Consider the following 24,920-nt stretch of genomic DNA (forward strand, 5'->3'; position numbering starts at 1 on the left):
CCCCACAGAAGCCCACCCTTGCTGTCAGCCCTGGGAGTCCCCAGGGCGGGGTGACCATACACAGTGTTTCCTGACTTCCACAAACGGCTCTGAGATACTGGGAACCCGGTATCAAGAAAATGGCCTCTGGTCCACAGAGGGGAGGGCCCAGGAGGCTAACAACCTCGCTGCACCTGCTTCCCCCCCTCAGCCCCCCCCCCCCCCCCCGCCCCCCCGCCTGGCGTTCATTGTCCCTCTGGTCGTTTTGGACTTGATGGGCCCTGGCTCTTCATATAGATAGATAGATAGATAGGTAGATAGATAGGGGGTTTTCTGCCTTCATTTTCATAGACGAACCATGTTTGGTAAATATTCCTATAAATCAGTCCTGTAGTTTGAACGTTAATATAAACAGGAAACCAGTATAAACTAGGAAAGGCCAGTAGAGGAGTGATTTTCTATGTGCTCTAGAACAAGTAACTCACCTTTCTGGCCTCAAGTTTCCTTGTTTGTAAATGGTAGCTACATTTTATGTCTTTAGTTTCCCAGTTCTAAAATACAATGATTCTTTTAGAATCTCTGGAAAATAGGATCACAAAGAGTTAGTTTGTTTATACCCAATCCATTTCATGGAAACAATCAGGATTATTTAGGCAAATTCACTTTGAGTAGTTTATCAAGATGCCGTGACCATTCATTCAGCAGATATCCTCTTTGCTCTTACAAAGCTAATTGTTTAATGGAAGGAAGAGGCACCATTAAATATCGACACACACAAAACCCACAACTACTTTTGTGAAACAACTTTTTAATTTCAATTTTCTGTTTACAAAAAGACAAAGAGAACAGGGGGTGGGGAGGCAGGAATAACACTTGGTCACCCCCAGAGCGTGGAGGAAGGGGCCATAGCTAACAACTGGTAACAGCAAAGAACCAAAAGAAGTCCAATGTGGATCAATGGCTTCTGTTAACAAGATCAGTCAGTTTAGGCAACAGTCAGATGATCTGTCAAGTGCATGTCCACGAGGAGGAAAAAGGCACAAGTCAGTCTAATGAGGCCTTGGCTCTGGGTAGCCTCGGGCTTGTCTCCTGTAAGGTTTGGGCAACTGTCTCCAGGACATGTAAGGGCCAGGAGGTAGATTCCGGGGAAAACCCCTATGAACCACAGGGGCCGGCTGCTGATAATAGGGTGTGGGGAAGGGGGCCCTTGGCGGCTGGGGATCAAACACAAAGTCATTTTCTAAGTCAAATCCTGTCTGGGTAGAAGGGAAATTGCTGAAGAAAAATTGACCGGACTGGAAAGGTTGGTCTGAGGAAAAATAGGTATCTTGGGGATAGAACAAGACCTGGGGGCGCATGGCCGGGTGACAGGGAATGGGAAGAGGCGGTGAGGGCAGGAGTGGGGACAGGGGTGGGCGGGGAGCTGGGAGTGGCAGCAGGGGGCTGTGCCTGGGAGGAGGCAACAAGGAGGGTGGGGGTACGGCCCTTAGGTCTCTGCTGCTCTGGGACTGCCTTTCAAGTGCCTGGCTAGGTCTGCCCCTTGCAGGGTCACACTTGATCCACTGGCCCACTGGCTGGCGGTGGGGCAGCTCCACACCCCAAGCGTCGGCCACATGAGCCAGCAGCAGCTGGGAGAGGTGTCGGTGCGCGAGTTGGTTCCAATGTACCCCGTCTCCCTGCCGGTGCCTCTCCGCGTGGCGGAAGTGGAAATGCAAGTCCAGCACATCTAAATTGTGGTTCTTGGCCTCGACATAGCTGTAGAAGTTGGCTTCGATGACCTTTTTAATCCGGGCCGAGGAAATGGCCGGCTGCTCTTTCGGGAGGAAGCCCCCGGTGACCTTCCTGCCCAGGGGCATGGCTGTGTTCCACACCAGGAGGCATGACTTTGGCAGCACCTGGCCCAGGTGCCTGAACAGGTTCTCCAGGTTTGCCCGGTAGCTGCTAAACCAGTCCGGCCCATACCTGGAGATGTCCCAGAGACAGGAGTTCATGATGACCAGGTCCGGGGTGTGCTCGTGGGACTGCAGCTCTTCCAACACGGTCCGGACATACTCACTGTACACGCGTGTGAGGAAGTAGAAGCGCACCAGGTGGTGGCCGGTGCAGAACTCGCGGACCTCGCGGTAGTCGGTGCTGTTGCTCATGATATCCTTCTTGCCTCCTTCCACCAACTTGTCCTGTTCGAAGCTCAGCTCCCCCTTGACCTTGAGCTGGTCGTAAGTGAGCAGGCAATCCTTCTGCAGCAGGAGCACCAGGTCCTTGTACACGGCCCTCTGGATGGAGTCTCCCAGGATGACGACGAACTTGTTGTGGAGCAGCTGCTGCACTTCAGAGGACTGCAGCTGGGCCATGATGCCCAGGTCCAGTGGCCCAGCTCCTTTCTTTGCACGCGGGTGGGTCTGCAGAGAGCTAGGACAGAAGGAGAGAGCAGCTGGGAGGAACCTGCCTTAGGCAGGCTCTCTGTGTGGGCCAGGAATGAAGTCTTGGCCTGGGAAGCCCGCAGGGTGGAACTCCACCACCTTAAGGCTGGGAGTGGGGAGAGAGCAAGAAAGGAGCCTGGAGCCAGAAGCCCTGCTTGGCCTGGCTGAGGCTTGGGACTTGACCTCTGAACTGCCTGTGGCTGTTTAGAGGCCCAGGTTCCACCTAGCCAGGAGGGGCCAACTCGCCCTGCCCTCCCCCCTGCTGGAGGTGCAAACTGCCACTGGGAAGGCAGCCCAGATGTCTGACAACTGGAGAACGGATAGGCAAACTTTGCAGCTGCTAAATAATGAGTGTGAGTAAGCAAGAACATGGAGAATGTTTGTGATAGGTTGAGGAATTTACAGACCACATGTGCCCCACATCGCTGAAACTGTAGGAAACAGATACACATAGATAACATTGAAAGAAAATATGCAAAACATTTTAAATAATAGGATTACAGAGAAATTGCCTTCCCCTTTTTGAAAACATACTTTATATAATTGGATATTACTTTTAGTAACTTAAAAAGAATTCAATGGAATGCAACAGAAAATAAGAGTACATGTGCCAATAGGTCTTGTACGAAAGAGATAACATTGGAAAGAATGTTTCCACTGCAATATTCTTTGCTTTCCATTTGAAGATCGAATATGCCACCCCCGAACATGACACTATGTCAGAAGGATGATTTTGAGTTGAAGGCAACAAGAATCAACAGACACAAGAAGAGTTGTCTGCACTCACCTTATCTGCCTAAAAGCAGTGTATTCCTCTTTGAGGAAGGTGTCTCTACCCCAACCAGAGAGAAGAGTGAAGAAAGAAGGCAGGGTGTTGTCAACACCAAGATGAGTTTGCACGTGGAGCCCAGATTTCCCATCAGTTTCCCCATATATTTCCTAGTGTAAGAAATATGCTTCTGAGTTATCTTCATAGAAGAGAAACAGCATGTGGCCAGGTGGCTGAATTTCCCCAGAGCAAACAGGATGTGGGGGTGGGGAGAGAGGATGAGAGCTGTACACGTGAGAAGGCCCCAGCCCATTTTTTTTTTTTTAATAATCCAATGGGAGACAGCAAGACCTAGGCAACCTATTAGGAAATAGGTGATCAAATAGCACTCAGCCAATGAGGAACTGGAGGAGGGTCCAAATAAATAGGCTATAGTCCTTGCCCTACAAGTGATCCTGTAAAATGGGCACCTGCTCTTGAGAGTGTTATTAAAAGTCTCATTTTCGCCATGCTTCTGTTTCCTAGTCCGTCATTTGAAATTGGGACAGGTGAGCCATTTCTCACACTAGTCACTTCCCCACAATTATCATCCCCTGAAGCCCAAGCCCTTTTTCCTTTGTTAAAATGGTATATAAACCCCTGAATTTAACTGCTTCTTTGAGTTTCATTTCTTTTCTATGAACTCTAGTTCACATTAACACTAATAAAAATTGTGTGCCTTTTCTCCTGCTAACCTGTCTTTTGTTAGCTTAATCACAGGGCCCCGGAAACTGAACCTAAGAGGTAGAGGAAAAGTTTCCCTCCCCAGCACGTTGAATAAAATGTTAAAAATTGTGAAATTCGTCTTCAGAACTTTATTTCAGGTTGCCATTTACAACCATAGCTGCTAATGAATAAAAAGTAGAGACACAGATTAATACTGCTAACAACTCCCAGGTGGTGAGGAAGATGGCACCCACTGTGTCACCCACTCACACAGAAGCTGTTAAAACCCACCGTAGGTGATATTTGTAGGCTTTCATGCATTAGTAAACATTTTAATAGGTGTGGATGGATAGCTATTATTAAATGGCACATTTGGTTTTTAAAAGCTATACTATTTGTGGTTTTAAATGGGTACAAGCACAAAAATAAAACCATGAAAATGAGTAGAACATAAAGGTTGCCCTAAGACGACAGTTGAAAATATTGGCTTAATTTCCCCCAAAGAATCTCCATTCAAATGTGTGTGTGTATGTGTGTGTGTGCTTTAATTTTTGGCCTTAAACAAACAAACAAACAAACAAACAAACAAAAACACTTGAAAATAGGATTTAGCTGATTGTGGTGCAAGGACGTAAAACGTAAAGCAAACTCCAAATCCCTTTGGGGCTTAGGCATGTTCACTTGTTTACAATCATTTATTCATCCAATTCACACTTATTATTAAGCTCCTACTAAATGCACCACATGGGGGATATAAAAGCGAGCAAAACTTGGTCTTGTCGTCCTTCGCGAGCTGATGAGACATATTCATTGATAACTGTGACACTTAGAGGAGAGGGCAAGTGCCATGAAACAGAATGAACGGGTGCCGTGAACCTTCAGGGGTCTTTGCGAACAGTAATTGTTTACCTCACACCCAAGTCTCCAGAGGGCAAAGTGCAGGGAGAGCCCTCCTCCCAGCGTGTTGTTCCCAGGGCTCCCAAGCCCCCCAGCTTAGTGTGCCCTCTCTGGGCTGGCACTCGGGTCATAGTCTGCGCCTAGCCCCCCAGGTATGGAACACCAACCCCAGCCATCAGAGTTCTCTTCCCAAGGTTAGCAGATCTGATAACCTAGTGCTGTCGCCTTCAGTGCTGTTTTGCTTGTATGGTCTAATGGATTCTTTCTCAGGATGGGAAGAGCCTTAGACTTGGCCTCACAGATGTGAGTCCAGTCCACTACTTTAAAAAGCAGTGGGAAATCGCACCCTGGTGAACACCACTGTTTTCGAAGCCAAGCTCTCTAGGTTTCAATCCCACCTCCTCTATTTGCCGGCTCTAGCCTTAGGCAAGTTATTTAGCCCTTTTCTGCCTTAATTTCCCCAGTTTTTGGTACCCACTTCATAGATTCGATGTGAGGATTACACTTAGTGTTTAGAACAATGCCTGACAAGTAGTAAGCATCGATAAGAGTTACTATTATTACTGAGAACGTTTCAGAACACCAGGTTAACCATCTGTAAAAAGGGGATTATAGTTTTTCTGCTGCACGTCTAGCAGGGTTTTATAAAGGTCAAATGAGATGATGCAAGTGAGAGATTTTGAATAAAACAAAATTAATGGATGTTAGGTGCTTTACAAATGTTATCCTATTTGTAAGATAATTCTTAGTATTCACCTTTTATAGGAAAGGAAGGATATTGATGTGATGGAGCTAAGACTTAAAGCCACCGACTCCCGAATCTGTCTCTGTAGATCTCCTTTAGACCAGAACTCCCTGCAAGTCCGTCTGAATGCTAAAGCTGGGCTCACATCAGGGGGATGAGATACAAGGTCTTCTGATGTGGCTCCATGCATAGGCAGGCAACCATTTACCCTGCCGGCTCCGGAGAGGTGGTCCATGTGTACTTAGCTTTGTGTGTTGGGGGAGGCCAAGGGGAGTGAGGGTGGAAGTAGGGCAGGAAGTGTAAATAAGGCCAGAGTGGCTCAGTGGTTGAGCATTGACCTATGAACCAGGGCGTCACGGTTCGATCCCAGTCAGGGCACATGCCCAGGTTGTGGGCTTGATCTCCAGTGTGGGGTGTGCAGGAGGCAGCCGATCAGTGATTTTCTATCATTGATGTTTCTATCTCTCTCCCTTCCTCTCTGAAGTCAATAAAAATATATGTATTTTAAAAATGTATCTTTTTTCTCATCCCATACTATAATCTCAAACAAGAGACATGCAAAAATTAAAAGATCTGGATTTTGGAATAACCAAAAAAAATTCTACAGACTCCTGGGCTGCCCTGTATCCTGAGCAGGGAACTTAACCCACCCAGCTGCTGCTCCAGGGCTCAGAGTCAAAAATCAGGCAGAAATGTCCATCTAAGAATGTATTGTTCTTCTGCAATGGAACATGCAGATAGGACTGTCGAAAAGAAGGGGAGGGGAAATGACTGGGAAGAAGCATTCTAGTTAGAAGCCAAAACTAAAAGGAAATTCATGAAATTCTTGATCAAGAGTGTCACAACTAGAACAGGATTAACAAATCAGACACCCGCAGGACTACTGTTATGGGGAAGAATCCTTTCAGCTAAGATGCCAAACATTAAAAACAAAACCAATCAAAAGAAGGAGGGGGGACTCCTTGAGGGGAAGGGGTGAAGTAGAGAATAATTTGGATACCTAAATCTTCTCTCTCATCTTAAAAGCAGTTGGTTACTTCCATTTTCAAAGCTCTACTTAAAAAACTGAAACAAAAAAGGGATTTGAAAACAGATCAATGGTCTTTTTAGCCCAGGCTTCTTGATTCAAATTTGCTAAACTCACTAATTAGTTTGGGTAACTATGTTATAGATAGGTTGCCCTCATGCATTCATTCATTCACTCAATAAGGATCACTGAGAACCAGATATTGTGCTAGGTGGAAGGAGTAGGTATAAAAATGCAGTCTCTTCACTCAAGAGGAGTGGTGTGAAAATGGGCATGTAAAAATGTCAAAGAAGGGGCCAGTGGGGGGCATGCAGGAGGCAGCCAATCAATGATTCTCTCTCATCATTCCCTTTCCCTTCCTCTCTGAAATCAATAAAAATTGATGCATGCAAACGAAGCACCAAAGCCTGTAGGAAAGGTCAAGGGGGAGAGAGAGAAGGTATACGGATGATCATTGCAATCTGGGATTCCAATATTGAATGAAAACCAGTTTTTAAAGAGTTTCATGGTGATTCCTCAAGTCATAATTACAAGTAGTGCCATGATTTTCTGTTTTCAAAGTGAAATTTGGCTTTTGGCTAAGGCTCTAACAGAAAAATGCATTAATAGTGGCTGCTACTGTAATAAATTACTTTCAAGTATCTTGCTTAGATTTCTGGGGATAATTAATTTTTTAATAGCTTCATAAGCCATGGCTTGTAAATTATTGACTATTGCTTTATAACTATTACAAACCAAACACATAGCATTTGTTTTCCATTAATCAATGTGTTGTAGAAATTAGGCTAATTTTTTTCTTTTCTTATTGATCTTTATTACAGGAAGAGTGACATTTAATAGGGCAGTAGCTTCAGAGACCCTGCAGCGAAATCATAAATCACAGAGGTAATCACTAACAATTAGGATGTTGTTTCAATTGATTAGTTGTAGGAAGTACTTGTAACTAGTTTAGAGGTTTCTTGCATAGGACTAACCATCTTAATGCAGTATTACACTGGGAATATAAATAGTTCATTTCCTTCCAACTGCATTTTTGGTGATCAAATCAATACTTTGAACTCTCCAAGATCCCCTTAAATTGTACAGAATAGAAGATACAAATAAGAAAATAATTATTTTTCATTAACTTAACTCTACAACTTAGCTATGTCTTGGCATTTGCTCAGCTTTCTAAGTAGAATTTAAACTTGTCAAACATTAAATTGCATGTCATATTGTAATAATAATAATTTTCTAGTTTATAAGTTTGTAATTTTAGGGTGAACTCTTAGAGTGACATATTAAGGGTGAGACTTGACCACTTAGGTAGCCTCCTCCCTGTGTGTGTGTGACATAGATAAGACTTACCCTGCGGAACACCCCTGAGGATGACGTGTGTAACTGATACCCACCTTGTGCTTTGATTAACAGCCGTGCAGTGACCCCCATATAAAGTTTTCAGAAGAAAAAAATAGCAAACAGTTCAAACTTCTCTTTGGGAAAGCTTAATGAATGGCCTGTGGGTTGGGGGTTGATTTGGGGCAAGTCAGCTAATATTCTCTCCTCTATATAACCTGAAAATGGGGGAAATAATTCAGGTCTACTATTTTAAAAAGTGGTTTTAGGAGCAAATTTTTAAAAATACATGAAAGTGCTGAGAGATACCATGTTAAATAATGCAACAGAAAAACGTTTCGAAAGCCATTGAAAAGACAGATTCCAATCCTCTACCCTAAATAACCTCATCTCTAATACAGGCTTCAGTTCTTCAGCCCATTAAGTAATTCAGCAAAAATGTGGAGAACGCTTGTGTCTATCTGTGGTTGCCACAGTTGTCATTCTGCAAATCTGACCCACACCTCCAACAACTATCATGGTTCCTCTACCCCACCCCTAAGTTACCAGTCCTACCCCAGCGGAGAGCCCGTGCTTCTATCTTGGCTGATCAGTCGGTCCTCAGACACATCTAAAATTTCAGATAAAATCGCTTCTCGGCCTTTTGGCTAAGATCAAGTGTAAAATTTCAGATAAAGCCCTGCCAGTGTGGCTCAGTGGTTGAGGTTCAACCTATGAACCAGGAGTTCACAGTTCGATTCCCTGTTGGGTTTCAGGCTCGATCCCCAGTGGGGGGCATGCGGGAGGCAGCCAATCAATGATTCTCTCTCATCATTCCCTTTCCCTTCCTCTCTGAAATCAATAAAAATATATTTAAAATATCAGATACATATGACATAAATGGACAATTGAAACTGCAGCAGTGATCTTCAAACTGGGCTCCATGTAACCACAAGTGTTTCCTGTAGAGGCAGGAATCATGGACATATTCAATTTGTATCCCCCTATCAGGCTACAGTTTTAAAATTTTAACCCTTTTGCAATAGAAAAAAATCAACAGAAGAATTTTACACACTTTAAGAGTCTAAAAACCCTTAAGGCAATATATTGTTCCCACAGTAATAATCTAATACAAAAATTTCGCCTAGACTAGGTAGCTCGGTGTGTCGTCCTGACACACCAAGGTTGCAGGTTTGGTCCCGTCAGGGCACATACAAGAATCAACCAATGAATGTATAAATAAGTAAAACAACAACTCATTGTCACTCTCTCTATCTCTCAAATCAATCTATATTTTTTTTAAATTTCCTATGGACTATAGAAATAAATGCAGGAGGCATCCTTTATGAATGAAGTGGGTTCATAAGACCTCGTATGCAAGTAACTTCTCCTATAAAAGCAAAAGATAAAACTATGGAGATTTTAATCAAATAGCCCCATTGAAAAAAACTTCTAACAAAAGGATTTCTTCCTTAAAATGAAAAAAATCAAATCAATTCACATAAACAACAAGCTATCGGTCATGTACTGCTTAGGACAAACGTCCACATTATGGTCTATACCATTAAAGAAACTACATTTCCTAACTTTCTTCCTATGACTCGGTAACATAAATGTTAGAGAGTAGGCAATGCCCTGGCTACGCTTCCAGGAAACACTGAAGTCAGGCTTGAACTCTGGCCCTGAACAGCTGTGTGCTCTTTGGTTGGCTGCCCAACATTTGGACCAGTTTCCGTTGGCATCAAACAGGAGTATTATCACCAACCTCACTGACAAACAGTGAAGATGAAAAGAGGTCACGTTAATGTCTATCAGGGGCCCAAGGACAGGCCCTGCCGTGTATTCAACACCTTGAAACCTCGGCCACAGGAACCGCTCCCGGCTGGGACTCGAGAGAGGAAAGCCAAGCCTACAGACAGCAAGCACCTCGCTTTCTTCCCTCTCCAAACCGTCAGACCCGCAGGCCCCCTTTCCTCCCTCCCGCAGAGGCAGAGTAGTACCTCCTCAGACGCAGAGGGAATCCTCAGCTCAGGTGGCCGTCCTCAGACCTCCTCGGGAAGTGCTCCAGGATGTCCCCCCGAGAGGGGATAATTATGCATTCCACTTCTTCAGTCTCCTCAGCCTGGCTCCTGCCGTCAGCATTAGATACATTCCAGTGTCTTCAAGAAAGAAAGGAAACTTCTTGGACTCCACCTCCAGGACAGTCCTATCTTTGGCCTCCCCTTCAAGGCCACTTCTTACTTAAAAGAGTTGTTTGCACTGGCTGCCTCCTGGGTCCTCACCTCCCACTGACTCTTTTTTTTTTTTTTTTTTTTTTACTTTAATTTGGATTCCAATTCCATCAAACCAAAGAGATGATTGTCAGTAAGTCACCACTGATTTCCTTGTTGCTCCTTTCAATGGCCATTTCTTGGTCCTTGTCGAATCCCTAGCATTCGCAGCTCCGGGGGCTGGACCACCAGCGATCACTGCCCTCGAAAAAACTGCTGGAGAGTCTGACACCCTCCTCTCCTCGCTCACCTTCCCGTATCCTTTGTGAGTTCTCTTTCTCCAGCAATTCCCCAAACGTTGGTCTTTCTCAAGGCCCAGTGTTCGACTTCTTTCTTCTATTCATCAACATTCTTTCCCTCGGTAAATTCATCCACTTTCATCGCACCCATCCATAAGGTGGCCACACGTCCCTGTTTGCCCCAAACTGTTCTGGTTTAGCCTAGTTTTACCAGCATAATAGATACCCTCCCCCCGACCCCTCCACCCCACGTCCCAGTTTAGATGCAAACAAAATATGTGGTCCCCTTATCTATTACCATTCGTATGCAGATGACTCCGAATTGAGGCCATAAAGCAGTGCGGCTGAGGGGGTGGGCCCTGCAGCCAGCCCCCGGGGTTTCTATCCAGCTCCACTAGTCACCAGCCTCTGAGCCCCTGGGCGGGTCAAGCACTTCAGATTCCTCCTCAACAAAATGGGAACTACTCGGGATTTCTCAAGAAGTGACGGTTAAATGAACAGATCTAAAATCATCAGCATGAGGTCTGCCACATTTTTTAAAACTATATTTTTATTGATTCCAGAGAGGAAGGGAGAGGGTTAGAGATATAGAAACATCAATGATGAGAGAATCATTGATCGGCTGCCTCCTGCATGCCCCCCACTGGGGATCAAGCCCGCAACCCAGGAATGTGCCCTTGGCCAGAATCGAACCCGGGACCCTTCAGTCCGCAGGCTGACGCTCTATCCACTGAGCCAAACCGGCTAGGGCCTGCCACATTTTTAAGTGCTCAATAAATTTAGCTAGCCAGGACTTGTCTCCTGAGTTCCAGACATACCCAGGTAAGTGCAATAAAGTTCCAAGGAGGTGAGGGGTGGGGAGGCGGAGGGGAAGGGCCAGGAGTAGGCCAGTCTGTGTGGGCCTCTTATCACTTCTAAATTCTCTAGACGCCCATTTATTCTCCCAACAAACTGTGGCTGAATTCCTCAGATATTTCTCTGTGACCTTTGAATGCTCTTCCTAAGGGTAAGTATCGGTCCTCTGTAGGAATGGTGGCAGCATTTTCTGAGAGCTGCTGTATAATTTATGCTTGAAACATTGGCTATAAGTAAGTGGAAATAGGTTCTGCTTCTAAACTGCTTAAATTGAGTCATTTTTATTTTTCACGACTGTGGCTGTTTCCACTATTCCGAAAACATCAAAATGATATTGAATGACAGCCTGAATATAGAGCAGTGCAACCATTTCTTGATAATAAAAAATAAGACATAATTCTTGAAAATACACGTGAGGAAGTAGGATGGTGTGATGTATTTGGGGGAAGCTGAGCACAGCGAACAATTTCACCTCTTAGATTTTATGATTAACTTTTTTACTTTCTGTAAAGTACTCTTAATCCTTACTTAAGAAAGGGTCTTAATTTGATTGAAATACTTTCTAAAATGGTATTTCTATTTTATATGTGTTTTCAAATTTCCCATCTTCACTTTCATTTGATAGGCTAGCATAACTTCAGTGGGTTGCATGTACAAACTTTGTTTTTTAACCTACACTATGATCCTTCTGTGCATCTCGCCAAAGCCCATGGGTGAATTAGAGAGCTTGTGTACACTCAGAGGGCTTTTTCTCACCTCTTCATGTTTGCTCTGCAACTCAGCATTGAATGTTCCCTGTCCCCCTCCTCGACTGAACTTCTGCTCATTCTTTAAGACCCAGTTTAAAATGCAACTCTGTCTGTGAGCCCTCCCTGTTTTCCCAGACAGAAACATCTCTCGGTCCCCTGACAGATGCCTCTACTTAACACGTGGTTCTGTTTTGTACTATTTTTAAATGCTCATTTGCCTTTCTACCCGAGTCTGGAGTCCTGGGTCACCAAAATGGGTTTCACCCATCCTTGTACCACTCACAGCTCAGTGTTTTATGCATAGTAGTTAGCATTCATGGAGCATTTACTCTGTACCAGGCCTGTTTTATTCTCACAAACTAATGAGGTGGGAGCTATTACTATCTTCATTTTATGGATGAGTAAACTGAGGCCAGGAGAGGTTATGTAAGTAGCCCAAGGTTGTCCAGCTAGTGGAAGGCAGAGCTGGTCTTTCACTGACTGTGCATCTTCTGATTGAGTAGGTAGGCTTAAGGTTTGGTTTTGTTTCTTTAGAGGAAATATGGCTCCAGAGCCTGAGCTTTTAACCTTAGCTATAAATGTTTGTTGATATTTTGAGGGGAGAAAAAATAGTCTTATCTAGAAAAAAAATATTTGCATGCTGTTTTCCTTTTTATTCTCTGTTGAAAAACAAAACAAAGCAAAGCAATGTTTTGTGCCCAGCTTTAACCGTTTTCCCTGAGAAAGCAGAGCAGATATGAAGTCAACTGAGGGCCATTTTTATCAACTTGACAGCTCATTTCTATTCATGTGTCAATGGAAAGCTAAGTCACTGCCCTAAAGTGATATTTTTATACTTACGCTGACTACTATAGATTCTAATCAGCGGTTAAATAAAGAGTCCCCATGGTTGAAAAGGAAGGGTGATGTGGAGCTAATAATGACTCAGTTGCTTTCAGCTGATGCACAGATTGGATTCTGAAAATTCTATCTCCAGGAATGGCCATGAAGGCCATTTAACCAGTGAACATTAGGCTGAGTCAGCAGGCTGGGGTTCCTGCCACCTCTGCAGCTCAAGTCACCTCTGTTTGTTTACATCCCTTAAACGGGAGAGGATCCTTATGCTCCTCTAAGGAGATTACACAAAAGAGCTTTTAAAATGGATATTTTATTGTTGCTACCTTATTAACAATGTAGTATCTGGATACTAAGTGTAACAGTGTTTCTATGGGGAAATAATTGGAGTTTAAATTTTTTATTTTATTTATTTTATTATTATTTTTTAAGCTTCATCTGACGACATGTTTAGAAATAGAGAGAGAGAAATAGAGATACCAGTCGGTTGCCTACTGTACACACCTTGACCAGGAATTGAACTCACAACCTAGGAATGTACCCCGACCTGGAATTGAACCCGCAACATCGGGTGCACGGGAGACACTCCAACCAACTTAGCAACCCAACCAGGGTTTTTTTTTTTTTTTTTTTTTTTTTAAGTTTTTGAGTTTAAAATTGGGATTTTAAAAGCCAGTCTCTGTCTGCCTAGCTCCTTACGCATACAATTTCTAAGAAGGATCTGGAAGATGTGGGTTCCCACTGCTGTGTGTGTTAGCAGCGTGCCTGAGGATGTCCCCCAGTTTCAAGCCCTAGGACTGGGAACAGGAGGAGGGACAAGGTCCAGGAGGTTCGGAAGCTGACAGAACAAGAGTCTATGGCTGGGGAAATAATGCAAGGAACTAACTTCAGACACTAGGCTTTTCCCAAGTCCTGTTTCCTCCCTTCAGCTCTAAGTTTGGACCTTTGAGCTTCTATTTCTCTTGCCATATCCTGCACAGCTCTCAGCCTCTCCCTAATCCCTCAGGAACAAAAATAAGTCAACGACTCAGCACTGCCCTACTGAAGGGTGAATTGTGGAAACCAAAGGAAATGCCCCATAAACTCTTCAAATGTTAATCATGGTTTTTCTGAGCCACTTTAGTACTTTTGGGGAGATGGGATTAAGTAGTTAAGGGAGATTTCCAGTAAATGAAGTATTTAACTTATTACTTAGTAACACTAGTTTAACTTGATATTTAGTAATGATTTAGTACCCACTCCAGCAGTACCTTACATGTTTTACCCGCTTACCTATTCATTCCTCTTAAGAACCCTGTGAAATTGGTACTTACCCCGCCTCCATTTTACACATTCGAAAATGAAGTTTGGCAGATTGAGTCATCTGCCCAAGGTCATCCATTTTCTCAAAAGCAGAGCTGGGAGTCAAAACTGATGCCAACCCTTTGTGGTTAACCACAACATACACGATGGCATGTGCACCAGACGCTTCACATCCTTTCCTGTTCACAGCCTGCTGTTTCCTCACACTGTACATTTTTAGAGATTTAGTAGTTTGTTATCAATCCTTCTTATTATGAAATAACAGTTGTCTCTGTAGGGCTGTTCAGTTAAGTGGGGGTGGGATGGAGTGGCTTGGATGGTGATTCCTTCCTACAGAAAGTACCCGAGAAATGAGAATGCCAACAAAGGTAAAAAGTACCTCTCAGCTGATTCTAGATCTCTTTCCTAGAGACTCCTTTCTCGGCTGTCGATCAGAGTACGGGGTTGGAGAGAGAGTTCAGAGCCTGGGCTGCAAGGCAGATAAGTTCACCTGTGGGTGCTGCTATGTTGGTGAGTGAGCCTCAGGGGAGAGGATGCCATTTCCGGTGGCATCTGGGGCAAATGACCGGAGTCAGCATGTATTTTCTCGCATTAGGAAGCGGAATCCTAATGACTGAAGCTTTAATACGTTGGCAGATATGAGACACAAATTGGTTAGTAAGCCCAAAGTATAGCATCTTCCTGGAATTTGACTCTGAACTTGTTTTCATTTCATATTTCTCAGTAGTTTGGGTGTAGCTTCTATGGACTTCCCCCCCTCCCACCCCCCCCCACCCCCGCCCCACAATTCAGACCCTTGGTCTTATCACTCTAGCTTGTGTGGTGTGTTCACAGATGAAAAAAAAAATGACGACTAGCGTGGGCAAGGAGGGAAAGATGGTGAGGGGAAAGCAAGGGTAAGTGAGAAGAGAAATGGGGTAGTATAGGAAGATTACTCCCTTTTCTAATTAAATTTTAAAAGTAATAATCCTGTACTTCCGTGTGGTGCTCCTCCCAATGCCCTGTGGGTAGAATAGCTCACTCCAAAGCTTCAGGACACTTTCCTGATCCCTCCTCCTGTTCCCTTTGAAACCAAGTGGTAACTGGAAGTGTGGGGGTGGGGGGGGCAGGAAGTGGTGTTCTGATTGATTAGATGTAGATCAGCTTGGAACTTGGTTTTCTTTTTCTTTGAAAGGATATGCTTTGGATGAGGGAGACTGTCACCTCCTCTGCAAATACCAAGATGAAAGAGGAAGAAATGAATTTTTTTTTAAATGAGGAAATAAACTCCTAAAAAAGTTTTTCAAAAATAGTGAACCTTCTGTAGGTGTTTTAGACACTTCAGGAAGCAGCATTTCTCCATTACATGAAATGGCAAAAAATAACTAACAAACAAGAGTAACAGATTCCAAAACAGTCCTGAAATGCTCGCCCTGCATGCTTCCTTTGTCTTTTAACACTATGCTCTTAGGGAACCCGGCCTATAAAGCAAACATGGCTGTCTTTTCTTGGGAAACGTCATTTTATTTTACTTCACTGATAATCAATGTGTGGCTTAAAAGTTAATTCCACACATTACACATGGTTTTTATCCTCTCGCCAAAAGCCATAAATCAAGTTATTTTGCATCTTTTCATGAATGTTAATACAATCATTGTGTCTCAAGGCAGGGCTTCACCTAGAACCCATCTGATAACTTTAGCATTTTAAAATTTACAGCAGTCTATTACATAACTTTGAAATTTTGCCATTATTTGACTCTAGCATTTCTGTGAGTTGCAAATCTTTCCAGTCCTTTAGATTCCAGGTAGTTTGTATATTGTGAGAATAAGGGAACAATCTAGGGGGGATGGGAGGGGGCAGGACTAAAATTTGCATAATCATTCACAAGACCAGTATAATATTGATTATACTTGCTAAATTTAAAATAAAGTTGTTTAAGACCAAGCAACAGATGTTCTACTGATTTTCATACTTCCAAGAACTTATGATACATGGAGACAGTTCTACTATTGGTATTCTGGCCCCATGTTCCATAGCTCAGTGTGCTGGCTTTCTTTCTTATCCATCAAACGTGACTTTTTTCCTAAGGGATGTTGAAAACTTACTTATATATATAAAAGGCTAAGCGACTGGCTGACCCGCCAATTGGCTGGTAGGTATGACGAACACTGACCACCAGGGGGCAGACGCTCCATGCAGGAGCTGCTGAGCGACAGCAACTTTGCAGAGTGCCCTCTAGCACTCTGGGACCCCTCGGGGGATATTGGAGAGCGGGTTTTGGCCCGATCCCTGCAGGCCTGGCCAAGGGACCCCACCTGCCAGAGGGACCCAGCTCACTCCACAGATGTTCCGGCGCCACCCCAGGTGCAGCCAGCTGGGGAGGGACAGAGAGAGGTTGGCTCCAGGGTGTGTCCAGCCTATCTCACCCAGGCCCGCCCCGCTGGCCACCTTCTAATTAATTTCCTTTCAATGTGCACGAATCTGTGCACCGGGCCTGTAGTGTATGTAATGTTCTACACTTATTTATAATGTGCTATCTTACAGCAGATCCCCCTTCATAAAATGAGGCAAGCTCTAATTATTAGCTTTCCTTTGCAGATGGTGAAACTGAGGGTCTCAGAAAGCTTCATGGAGCAGTGCAGGGACTTGGAGCCCTGACCAGTGTCATCTTCCTCCCCTCTCAGTGGGAGGCCAGACAGGGCCTACTGCCATTGTCATCATTCTTAAGTTATTTTGCTTATTTTTAGAAGGCTTTTAATGCACATGGCACAAAACTTCAAAAGGTACAAGGGGTATGAGTGAGAAGTACGTCCCCTTCCCTTTCTTGTTCCCTAATCCCTCATTTTTCCCTCTAGAAGCAATACTGTCATCAGCTTCTTGTCTACTCTACCAGAAATATTCTGTAAGGGTATTCTAAATTTCTCTGAAATATTTTATTCTCTCTTCCTTCCTTCATAAGAGTGACATTAGCCGGGGAATGAAAAGTGGTCTGATTCTGGATATATGTGGACGGTCGAGGTGATAGGCTTTGCCTGGGAGAAGAGGTGGGTGTGAGAAAAGGAGAGGAGACAAGGCTAGCTAACTCTGGGGTTTTTGGCCTGAACAACAGGAAGGATGAAGTTGCCATTTACTTAGATGGGGAAAATTTGGGAGAAACAGGTTCGGGGAGTGGAGGTCAAGTGTTAGGTTTGGGGCTTGTTGCATGGAAGATGCCTTGGGCGCATTCGGATTGAGATGTTGAATGGAGATTTGGATAGACAAGTCTGGAGCTGAGGGGAGAAGCTGGAGATATCAATTTGGTTTGGATGCTGTCACCAAAGGAGAAGGTGAAGCTAGCGCATAAAGGAGTCAGTGAATTGAGCCCTGGGGCACTCCAGGCAGAGGAGGTCAGGAAGATGAGCAGGGGGCTGTAGAAAAGACAGAGGGAGAAGGAGGAGTCAGTGAAACTGGAAGAAAACTAGGAGTGTGAAGTTCCAGAAGCCAGAGGAAAAAGGGTTTCAAGGGAAGATGCACAGGAGGGATTGTCTGTGTCAGAGATAGTTGATAGGTCAAGAAGGAGGTTTGACCATTGCATCCTGTGAGACATCGGTGCCCTTGTGGAGTGATGAAGACAAAGGCTGATCAAAATGGTTCAGAGAAGATGGGAGACTTGGAGATAATAACGCCCTCCAAGAGTTTTACTATGAAGAGAAGCAGAGAATGAGAAGTCACCTGGAGGGCGGAGTGGGGTTAAGAAAGTTTTATTTTCTTTTAGGATGGGAACAATAATAGCATGTTTGTATGCTTATAGGAATGATTCAGTAAGCAGGGGGGAACAGATGGGCAGGAAGAATGGGGGAAATTGCTGGAGCAATGTTTTTGAGTTGGTGACAGGGGTGGGACCTAGTGCCCAAGTGGAGGGGTTCACCTTGGATGGGAACCAGGACAGCTCAAGCAGACAAAATGGGGGAGACAGCACAGGAGCATAATGCTGGTGTATGGGTAGGTGTGGAGGTGTGAGCTTGTGGGGGGTTTCCTGTTTTGTCTTTGTCGGTGAAATAGGCAAAAAGGTCAAGGTCACCAGCTGAGACAGAACCTGGGGAAGGTGGAGTTAGAGGTTTGAGGGACAAGAAGAAGATTTGAAATAGTCAACTAGGAGGTGGGAGAGGCTGTAGTTATTGAGCAGCATAGAGACCCACTTAAAGCTGGGAGCCCTGCCCTAACCCATTTGGCTCAGTGGATAGATTGTCAGCCTGCGAACTGAAAGGTCCCAGGTTTGATTCTGGTCAAGGGCATGTACCTTGGTTGCAGGCACACCCCCAGTAGAGGGTGTGCATGAGGCAGCTGATCGATGTTTCTCTCTCATTGATGTTTCTAACTCTCTATCCCTCTCCCTTCTTCTCTGTAAAAAATTAATAAAATATATTTAAAAAAAAAAAAAAAAGCTGGGAGCCCTTATTTAATGGATGTTTGATTGTTTTCTCTAGTCTGTTTCGGCCACATGGGTGCAAATCCAGAGTAGACAAGGATTACATTTACTCAGGATTGGGGTTTTACCTTTTGGTTTCTATTAATGCATGTTACTATGCCATTACAAATTTATAATTTATTTTAAGCCATAATTTATTTAAAACCAAACTCAGAAAAGCCAAATATTTTAATTAGACAGCAAAAAATATTCTAAACACAAGGGCAAAAATAGTGTTCCTTTAATATTAATAACCCTTCAATAGTTCCAGTGACAGATCAGTTTAAACTTTATCTTTAAAAGGGCCATTGTCATTTTATCCACATTTTCTATTTCAAGGAACACTTAATTTTCTTATGTTCTTGGAACAGAGTGCTTCAAGCAGGCCAGAAATCAGACCACTAACTATTTACTTTGTAAATAAACTTAGTTCAGCCACCTGGTGTGTGTTTGTGTTCTATGCCTGGCCACCTGAAGATGAAGGACCAAATTGGGCAAATCACAAAACAATATGTGTTTTATCTGCTTGTCTGACTTGAGACAGTTTACATATTTTTGATACTTTCTCTTCTAAGCATTTGCCTTTAGCATTCTTAAGCACATATGAATAATTTGTTCCTATTGGAGCACAGAGACTTCTCTGATAGTATGGTAAGAATCTTGACACTCGGGATTAAAACTTCTCGTGAGTTCAGTTTAGTAACTGAACTACATTCTGCACTAAGTCAGTGCATGTACACTTTTGTGGTATTGAGCAGCAAGGCTAGAGGTGTTGGGACTTGGGAGGTTATGGGTTAAGAAGAGCCAAATTGCCCTAGCCAGTGTGGCTCAGTGGATAGAGCGTTGGCCTGCAGACTGAAGGGTCCTGGGTTTGATTCCGGTCAAGGGCACATGCTTGGGTTGTGGGCTCGATCCCCAGTAGGGGGCATGCAGGAGGCAGCCGATCAATGATTCTCTTTCACCATTGATGTTTCTCTCTCTCTCTCCCTCTCTCTTCCTCTCTGAAATCAATAAACATATTTATTAAAAAAAAAAAAAGAGCCAAATTGGTGATTTTACCAGGATGGATGGAATTCAAGAAGTGAATTTATAAAAGACCCCATTCTGTTAGACCTCTTAAACTTTTCTACAAACTTTTCTTAGAAATCTTATGTTTCACGCAAATTCTATATTCTGCTCCAGTTAAGGTTAGGGTTCAGAGCGTGGCCTTTACAGGCAGAAAATTGAGTTCAGAGTCCCAATTTGCAACCCATGAGCTATGTGACTAGAAAAGTTACTTAATATTCTCAGGTCTAATTCCAGCTGTGGACATTGAATATGCGAAGTGCTAAGCAGAGTGCGATACATTTAATAAATGTTCAATTTATTCTAGGAATGAGTATCCATACACCCATGCTTTAGTAATACAAAATAAGTACTAAATTATATTACTAATTTAGCAATATAAAAATATACTTTAAATGGTTACCATTGCATAAAATGTAAACATTGAGAAGTACCTTGTTGGATGGGTACCACTTGGTACTGGCATGCTCCTATCCCTGCAGAAACCGGTTTTAAAAGTGGGCGGGGTGACAGATCATCCTTAGGCCAAGATGAGGCTCAGGGATGTCAAGTGGCCACTCAAATCACATAGCCAAGCTAACAACCAAGCTTGGATTAAGAACCAGCCTCCTGAGTCCCATAGTCCCAGAGCCACAGTTCATGAGTTTCAGGGGGAGAGGGAAGGGGGTTATAGCCCCTTCACAAAGAATTTAATACCCTGGGAGAATCTGGCCTTGAATTATCTAGATATATAAAAGGCTAATATGTAAAGTGTCCCCTCAGGAGTTAGACCGTGAGACCAGGAGTTCTATCATTCACTAGGATGTGCACTGACCACCAGGGGCAGCACGGAACATGGTGGGCGCCCCCACTGAGGGAAGGAGGAGGCAGGGAGGTGGGAAACCTGATCAGACCTGATAACCGGCCAGGCCAAGGACCCTACCTGTGCACGAATTTCATGCACCGGGCCTCTAGTTTAACAATGTCCCTCACCTCTGAATAATACTACATTTTATTAGAAGACTAAACCACTGGCTTAGTTTTCTAATTCCAGCTCTCTCTCTCTCTTTCTCTCTCCCCTTATTACCATCTTAACCATTTTTAAGTGTATGTTTAGTAGTGTTAAGTATATTCACATTGTTCTGAACCATCTCTAGAACGTTTTCATCTTGCAGATCTGAAACTCTATCCATTAAAAAACAGCTCTTCCTTTGTCCCTCTCCCCAGCCCTTGGCAACCACTATTCTACTTGCTGTTTCTATGAACTGACTATTTTAGATACCCACAGAAGGAAATCATACAGTATTTGTCTTTTTGTGATTGGCTTATTCCACTTAACATATTGTTTTCAAGGTTCATCCATGTGGTAGTATGTGACAGAATTTCCTCCTTTTTAAAGACTGGATAATATTCATTGTCCAGTTCTCTAAAATTCACCCGATTACCACATTTATAAGAGCATAACTTTGCCAAATGGAAGGCCAGTAGCTCTCAGATAGTCTATTTATGTTTGGTTTTACCAGTTAATTGACTTAACTATTTATTAATTGCAACACATTTTCCTTTCCTCAATCCAAGTTAGCATAAACTATGCAAATGAAAAACCCTTCATCCTAAACCAGAAATATTCTAGGAGCATCATCTCTCTCCTAATCAGAGTCTGGCAAAGAATCTTCCCTTCCCTTTCATATTCATGATCTGCATTTTTAACATTTCTCTTTAACATGCCTTATGTTTTTCTTCTCACCTTGTCATATTTGAAAGCACTATCCAAAACACTGTCAGTTTTTAAAATATGGTATTTCCCCAAAAAAGTACGCTTGTCAGTGGCATTAGAAACTAAGTCTACCAGTGGTAACATTACTTTTTGCTAAAACCAAAATGCTAACTTTTCATGTATTTGCATGGTAGGATTATGGATGCAATAATTTTCTTTATTTTCAAAGCTATCTGTAACTTGGTCATAGTACATGTATGAAAAATAAGCTCCCAAATTTTAAATAATTTTAATTGCTAAATTCCTGAAATGAAGTTGCTTTGTCCAGTTGTGTTTGGTGCATGCTGCTTTCCCTTCCTCGCTTCCTTAGATAAAACCTCCCCGAGTGCCTCCACATGCCAGGCACAGTGGCTGGCACCCAGAACCTGAGGCTGCGTGAGACAGGGTCTGTGTGTTTAGGAGCTCAGTCAGTGAGGGAAAATTGCAGAAGCAGATGATGATAATTCAATGTTGGAAATCACTTCTATTTCTGAAAAGTGATTTTAAAAATTTTACTGAAAATAGCACTGTGAATGTGGCTTCTAGCCAGACTTTTTCCAGATGGATATTTGCTTTGTAAATGTAATGATTGTCCCAAATTGCATCATTATTTAAAAAATCTATTGTGCATCACTATTAAATTCTTCTGGTAAAATACCAGCTTTTAAAATATTTTTCCAAATTACTTACAAAGATGTTACTGGTTACTTCCTTGTTGCCTTCCTTCCTCCTTTGGGGCACTCCTATCCTTATTCTATCTAATAAGGAGGGAATATGCTAATTGACCCTCACACCTTCACAAAGATGGCAGCACCCACAGCCAATAAGGAGGGAATATGCTAATTGACTGCCACACCCTCAAAAATGGCGGTGCCCAGTCCCCTCAGCCCTGTCGAGGCAGCAGGTGCGCGGCAAGACCGAGCCCGCTCCCAGGCGGGTCTGGCCACTCCTCTCGCCTGCCTCCGGAGTCCCCCAGTCCCCTCAGCCCCCAGCCACCCAGGGCTGGCCCGAGGCACAGGCAAGCCTGGGATGGCACTGCCCAGCTGCCCAAGGCTCAGGTAACCAGGGCTGGCTGAGGCTTGCGCTGCCAGCAGTGGCAGCAGCAGAGGTGTGATGGGGGCATTGCCTTCCCCTGATCGCCAGGTCACCTCCCATCCCTGAGGCTCCCGAGCTGTGAGAGGGGGCAGGCCAGGCTGAGGAATCCCCCCTCCAGTGCATGAATTTTCATGCACCAGGCCTCTAGTTTTATTTATTGTTGAGTCTCTGAAATACATTTAAATAAATGAAGGAGAACTATAAAAATCACTTTCACTGACTGATGTTTACCAGTTTAATTAAGCTATGACTGTAAATCTTTGAATCATATGTCAGCATTCTATTTTCTTAGTCATGATTTTTTAAGAGTTGCATAACTATGGACTCAGTCACCTTATATATTGGTATCAGAAAAAAGGCTGTGTTTATTTTTCATGTAGAGACTTATTCTTGGTGATGCATGCTATGGAGTAGTTTTAAAGTACATGACAATGCCCTGAATGGTTTGGCTCAGTGGATAGAGCATCGGCCTGTGGACTGAAAGGTCCCAGGTTCGATTCCGGTCAAGGGCATGTACCTTGGTTGCGGGCACATACCCAGTAGGGAGTGTGCAGGAGGCAGCTGATCGATGTTTCTCTCTCATCGATGTTTCTGACTCTCTATCCCTCTCTTTTCCTCTCTGTAAAAAATCAATAAAATATATTAAAAAATTAAAAAAAATAAAGTACATGACAAAATAGCTAAGCATAGAGAAATATCTTTTTGCTGCTGATTGAATAAACCCTGTGATGATGCCAGGATCCAATCTACTCCTGGCTTCTCTTTTCAGTCAGGGAAGTCACTCTCCACCTAATTGCCCCATGACAGAGATTGCAGGATCATCTGTGACTCCTCCCTTCCCTTCTTCCACCAGGAGCCCCGTCGATTCTCTCCTCCTCACTCTCTGCTCAGTCCACTTCTCTTCCTGCAGACGCTACTTCCGCGCAGATGTGAAATCCCGCTGTGGCTTCCTAGTTCATCTTCCCACGTATGTTCTTTGCTTCCTCCACCCCATGCTCTAACCCGCAGTCCTGGCTCTTTCTCAGATGCAGATCATCTAATTTCACTTCCCTTTCATAGGGGGAATTTAATTTGTTAAATCGTATCAAAACCCTCCTGAAAATACCAAACCTTCTGCCTTTTTTAAATCAGGCATATTAGCCAAATACATAGCATCCCCCAGTGAGGCCTGAAGATCCCAAATTGACAAGGCACCTGGTTCCCTCGGATCACATTAATAAATAACGAACACTTACCGAGTACGCTGTCCTGAGCACTTTACGTGTATTAACACTTTTTACAACATCAACACTAATAATGATTGCTATCTTTTATTGGGAGCCTACTTTATGTTCCTGACATCTTATGGCCATTAGTTGTTACCTTTTAAACCACCCTGCAGGGTAGGTATTACTGTCTCCATGAGGAATATGAAACGAGGGATAGGGTTTCCAGAGGGTCAGGTTTGGCCCCAGGCCAGTCAGCTACGAAGTAGCTAGATCTAGATCCGGCCCACGTAGGTCAGCCTGCCCCTGCTCTCTGCCCATCCCCAACCCCGGGCACCGCACCGCCTCCCGTACAGGTGCCACTTCCGTGCCGACAGTGGTGCCACAGAGAACAGTGATGGAAACGGAAGTGGAAACACTGTGGCAAAGCCGAGCAGACTGTTTTGTTACTGGGTGGAGGGCCACAAAGGCTGGCACCAAGATGAAAACACCAAGCCCATCACCTAACCTGTCACTACTTTGGTTTCAGGCATGCATCTGGTGACAGCAGGCTCGAGAATCCTTGGCATTTGGTGGAGTCACAGAATGGAGACCCTGGGGAAATTTCTTAGACCTCATTTACTTAATATTTATTCTGATTGCTGACACTCTTCAGAGAAAAACACACCAACAGCAAAATGCGAGATATTATTCAGAGAGCTGTGTTAGCTCACAGTCTGAAGGAGAAGCTGTCTTTCACAGAGCTTGATTAACCACAGACTTACATTTCTTGAGGAAGTAGGCAAAGAAAAAATCTGCAAACCTTACTTAGTTTGTTAAAAAAAAAAAAAACAACTAGAGAAAGAGCCTATTATGTCTTTAAATGAAAAAGCTCCAAATGAAAAGAAAACACACAACACTAATAAACCAAAATGTTTTGTTTGAATAAATTCTCTCAGTGGATGTGTTAAGAATAGGGGACCCAGCTGGGCCGCTGTGGCTCAGTGGTTGAGTGTCGACCCAGGAACCAAGAGGTCACCGGTTCGATTCCCGGTGGGCAAATGCCTGGGCTGCAGGATCTATCTCTGGTAGGAGGTGTGCAGGAGGCAGCCGATCAATGTTGCTCTCTCATCGATGTTTCTATCATCTCTCTCCCTTCCTCTCTCTTTAAAAAAAATCATAAAAACTTAAAATGAATAGGGAACCCGGCTCACAAGCCCAATGCAGGTTCTTTACCTTGCGGTTGTGTCTGATGAGGAGGAATGCATACTTACGTGTTTATGCAACGATGATTTCCTTATTGTCAT

General features: G+C 43.7%; 1 protein-coding gene across 1 annotated transcript; it reads right to left on the bottom strand.

The window, feature by feature from the left end:
- Nucleotides 1-1,028: 1,028 nt before the first annotated feature.
- Nucleotides 1,029-24,920, bottom strand: PCED1B (PC-esterase domain containing 1B; the record flags this gene model as incomplete). The annotated part of the gene is given in 3 exon segments (XM_080659368.1): nt 1,029-2,363; nt 2,365-2,388; nt 24,888-24,920. Coding segments are annotated over 3 exon segments (1,392 nt in total).

Source organism: Plecotus auritus (assembly GCF_963455305.1).
Source record: "Plecotus auritus genome assembly, chromosome: 3".
In the NCBI taxonomy this organism is placed as follows: Eukaryota; Metazoa; Chordata; class Mammalia; order Chiroptera; family Vespertilionidae; genus Plecotus; species Plecotus auritus.